At 41.5% G+C, this 4,648-nt stretch overlaps 1 protein-coding gene across 1 annotated transcript; it reads right to left on the bottom strand.

Annotated features, from left to right (window-relative positions):
* Nucleotides 1-1,030: 1,030 nt before the first annotated feature.
* Nucleotides 1,031-3,618, bottom strand: LOC113014839 (ran-binding protein 9-like). The gene is made up of 2 exons (XM_026156593.1): nt 2,738-3,618; nt 1,031-1,638 (listed from the first exon to the last, which is right to left on the bottom strand). The coding sequence occupies exons 1-2, from the start codon at nt 2,962-2,964 to the stop codon at nt 1,572-1,574; spliced, it is 294 nt and encodes a 97-aa protein (XP_026012378.1). The 5' UTR covers nt 2,965-3,618; the 3' UTR covers nt 1,031-1,571.
* Between the last annotated feature and the right edge of the window lie 1,030 nt (nt 3,619-4,648).

The raw sequence follows: 4,648 nt of genomic DNA, 5'->3' as shown, positions 1-4,648 counted from the left end.
TACCTCGGAGTTCACATCACGCAGGACCTGTCATGGTCCTGTCACATCAACACCGTGGTGAAAAAGGCCTGTCAGCGTCTCTACCACCTCAGACGCTTGAGAGACTTCTAACTGCCCTCCAAGGTGCTCAGGAACTTTTACTCGTGCACCATAGAGAGCATCCTGACGGGAAACATCTTAACCTGGTTCGGGAACAGCACCATGCAGGACAGACAAGCTCTACAGAGGGTTGTGCGATCAGCTGAGCGCACCATCCGCTCCGAGCTCCCTGACCTGCACTCAATCTACAGCAGGCGGTGCTGGACCAAGGCCAGGAAGATCATGAAGGACCTCAGCCATCCCAACAACAGACTGTTCTCTCTGTTGAGGTCAGGAAAGCGATTCCGCTCCCTGAAGACCAACACAGAGAGACTGAGGAGGAGCTTCTTCCCGCAGGCGATATGGTCTCTCAATCACACCACCACACAGTACTGACCCACACATATAGTTCTTACACACACACTGGACATTCTGGACTTTGTTTTCACTTCATCACTTAAATCACTTTAAGCATATTTGCACTGCACTAGACATAATGTGGATTGCACAACACTGGTCACTACATTCTTCACTTCCAGTTAATACATGTACAGCTGCTGTTATTGTGTATATATTTATTTATATTTCTTCATACATTCTTATATAGTTCTATATTGTGTATTTTGTTGTACAGTTATTTTATTTTCAACTTTAACTTATATATTTTATCTTATTCTTTCCCAGTTAAATTTACCCTTCATTCTAATTTGTGTTGTACAGTTATTTCATTTTTAACCTTAATATATATTTTATTCCTTCCTAGTTAAATTTACCCTTTTTAATTTTTCATATTTATTTCCTATCTTATTCATAGCCTTTTCCTTTTTTGTTTTCTTTAGGTCACGAGCAGTTGTCCAAGCATTTCACTACATATCGTACTGTGTATGACTGTGTACGTGACAAATAAAATTTGAATTTGAATTTGACACTGCATACATTTATTTGGATTTTGGCAGGTTTCATGATTCAAAGATTTTTTTTTCTTTCTCTGCAGATTAGTGGCGTGAGTTTTCGAGTTTATTCAGTAAGCTGTAAAGGTGAGTATTGTGCTGCATTTAAGGATGTCAAAAGATTGCTTTAATGAGAAAAGGGTATGTTCAGCATCAAGGACTTCATAAAAATAAGCCACATTATCAGTTTGTGTGTTGTATAGAAGGTTGCAAGTTTCAGTTCAGAAATTATAATGCTTTTAAATGTCATTTTTACCACCATCATCAACGGTCATCTGCTGTGTTACAGTATCCGACTTTGCAAGCACGCTTTATATGTGAACAACCTCATTGTCAGAAACAGTTGATTGTTCTGAAAGACCTATTCTGTCATCTAAAATCTCACATTTCCAGAAGAAAGGAAGTGCATTGCCCATTTAAAAACTGTGATAAAACTTTTTTGGTGGTGTCGTCTTTCATAGCCCACTTATCTAGAAAGCACAAACACTCTACAGCTGTCCATGTCTCTGGTTCAGACTGTCTTCCTTCAGTTCCTAGTGAGGTTCAGTCCCCTGTTGCTGAAAGCCAGTCAGACGAAGGGTCACGGGATGATGTCCCTGAGGAGGATGTACTAGACATTGCACAAATGAAAAGTTTGTACATGAAGAATATGCATGTTTTACATGAAATTGCTCATCATAGAAGAAAGGAATAGTCTTAATGGAATGTGCCTGCAATACACACAGAATCAAAACATTGTTACAAACAAAAACCGAACTATCTGAGGCAGAAATTAAAGATGTGTTGAAGACCCTAGATGAGGTAGATATCCATGCATGCTGCAGCTCAGCCCTTTCCACAGAGTACAAAAGATTTTGAGGAGAATTTTCCTTATGTACATCCGCAGCCAATTTTTTTTTTTTTTTTTTTTGGGGGGGGGGGGGGGGGGGGAGAGAGAGTCTGACGAAAACAGAAAGGGGCAATATGCTCAATATTTACCCATAAAACATACATTGAAAGCTCTGCTAAAAGATGCTGGTATACTGGAACAGGGTTCTACATCAGGGAATGAAAGTGCACCTCATATTTTAAATGATGCGTGCAATAGATCTGTATTTAAATCCAATCTTCTTTTTATTCTGAGTCAGGTCTCACTTTAAAAGTGATACTGTATCAAGATGCTTTCGAGGTGGTTAATCCCCTTGGATCGGCAAAGAAAACAAAACAAAACAAAACAAAAAAAAACAAAACACAAAATGCTTGGTGTCTGCTTCACTTTAGCAAAATTTGATGCTTTTCATCGATCCACTGTTGACAACTTGCAGCTTTTGCGCCGAGAAGCTGATTTCATACATTTTGGCCATGAGAAAGTTTTTTTCTCAATTGATAGCAGATCTTAGAGAACTGGAGAGAAATGGACTGAATGTTCATGGAAACATTGCTAAGGCAACTGTCTTTTGTATTGCTGGTGACAATTTGGGGTGACATAATGTTGGTGGATTCACAGAAGTGAGCTAGAAAATTTTGAACACCATGCTCCAATTCGTACAGTACAAGAGTACAATGACACTGTTCAAGAACTGCAAAATGGTGATGCAAGTATAGTCTGAGGTTGGAAATTTAACTGTCTTTAATTCACTGGCATTTTTTCATTTTTGCCAGCCAGGCCTCCACCCTGTATTGGCCATGATGTATTTGAGGGTGTAGTGTCATCTGAGCTTTCCATTTACCAGAACGTTGCAGGTGGTGACGCTGCAGGCGACGGTGTGGACGTTGCAGGTGGTGGAGCAGGTGGTGGCTGAACGGACTCCCCAGAGCTGTCAGCAGACATGAGGATGTGCTGGCTGGGTCCTCCAGGACCCCCAGCTGACGAGGCCTGATGCTGGACAGGCTCTTCGGACCCTCCAGCTGAAGAGGCGTGATGCTGGCTGGGTTCTTCAGAACCCCCAGCTGACATGGCTTGATGCTGGCCGGGTTCTCCTGAACCTCCTTAAGGGAGGATCGAGCAATTTGGCAATAAATAATGACGGGAAAGGCCGCTGATGCTGAGAATATCAAGTGGCGAGGGATTCCAGGAGGGCAGCTAAATTGTCCTTACCCAGACCGCCCATGCCAAACAGTTCAAAGCTGAGCCTCGTTCTCAGATCAATTATTATTTATTTTAATATTTTTATGTCCATAAAACTAACAGTGGAGGTAGTGGACGACAAATAGTTATCAAAAACCACTACCTCCAGTTGCCTCTTGAAGTGATCCACAGAGTGAAGTATGCGCCGGCAATAATCCCTCAGCTGCGCGAGATACTCCTCTGAGGCAAAACGTGAGATCCATTACTGGTCACGTTGTTCTGTCAGGGCTCTGTGTCCAGGTAGGCGGAGGTGAGGATCTAAAAGCAGGACTCGCGGAGACCAAATTGCAACTGAAAACCATAGCTTTATTGCTGGTGATAAACAAAACATGAACTGAACACTGACTGCAGAAAACAGAAATCAAATCGGGGGAAAAAACACAAACTAGAACACACAGGCAAAATGTGATGGTACGACGCAACATTGAGCAAAGGCAAACACAGGGCTAAAATACACAGGGGAGTAATCAGGGAATGGAAAACAGGAGGGAGACACAGCTGGGAGGGATTAGGGCTAACGAGACAGGGGAGAAGTAAAACTGAACACACTGACATCACACATGAACATGAACCTTCAAAGTAAAACAGGAAACAAGACACACTTTACTAAGACACGGACTAGACAGAGAGAGACAGACCTGACACTGAACTAAAGCTGCAATAATAACAATAAACAAAACAATATCACTAAATAATCAGAACATAAATCATAATCCAGAAAAACACCAAAACATAAGAAACAGAAAAAGCTGGGTCAAAATGACCCAGAACTGTGACAGTGGGGAGGCAGATGAACATTCGAGGTGGCAGTGTCCCCTTCTTTTGTGCTCAAATGTGCGTTTGAATTAGATTTTTTTTTCTATGTGTCTTTGTTCATGCATAAGTGTTAGTTGTTCTTGGGTTGTTCCAGGAAGGGTTATCTTTTTGTCAATAAAACCCATGTTTATGGTTGAAACCATGTGTCATGTCTTATAAGCAGTGTTGGGAAGGTTACTTTTAAAATGTATTTCATTACAGAATACAGAATACATGCCCCAAAATGTATTCTGTAATGTATTCCGTTACGTTACTCAATGACAGTAACGTATTCTGACTACTTTGGATTACTTAATATATTATCATGCTTTTTACAACAACGTGAATGTACTATTGCTGTGTGATTTATTACTGTTACTGAAGGTCCGCGACTCCGAACTGTAGTAAAGGGACCTCTGACTAATACGGCGGGGTCCCTGTCAGCTCGTAGCCGAAAAATAGCTTTACTTTGTTGTCTGGGTCAACTTTTCTTGCGAGAGACAGAGAGAGGCGTTGAAAGGCTGCTCCAACGGAACTTATTGTTTTTGGAGGAAAACACGAACACAGTGTACAGTCGAGTCTTAATAGCTTACTTACAACTGGGCTCGTCAGGCTCTCTTCTTGGCTGCAGTGGTTATTATTATATTTACATGCTTCCAGCTCCCGTTTTTCCTTGATGACAACTCGTACCTTTCCACTCCCCTTTTTCTCCCTCCTC

This window comes from Astatotilapia calliptera, chromosome 22 (genome assembly GCF_900246225.1).
Source record: "Astatotilapia calliptera chromosome 22, fAstCal1.2, whole genome shotgun sequence".
Lineage (NCBI taxonomy): Eukaryota > Metazoa > Chordata > Actinopteri > Cichliformes > Cichlidae > Astatotilapia > Astatotilapia calliptera.
Note: the sequence above shows the minus strand (reverse complement) of the source record. Positions and strands in the feature narration are given on the sequence as shown.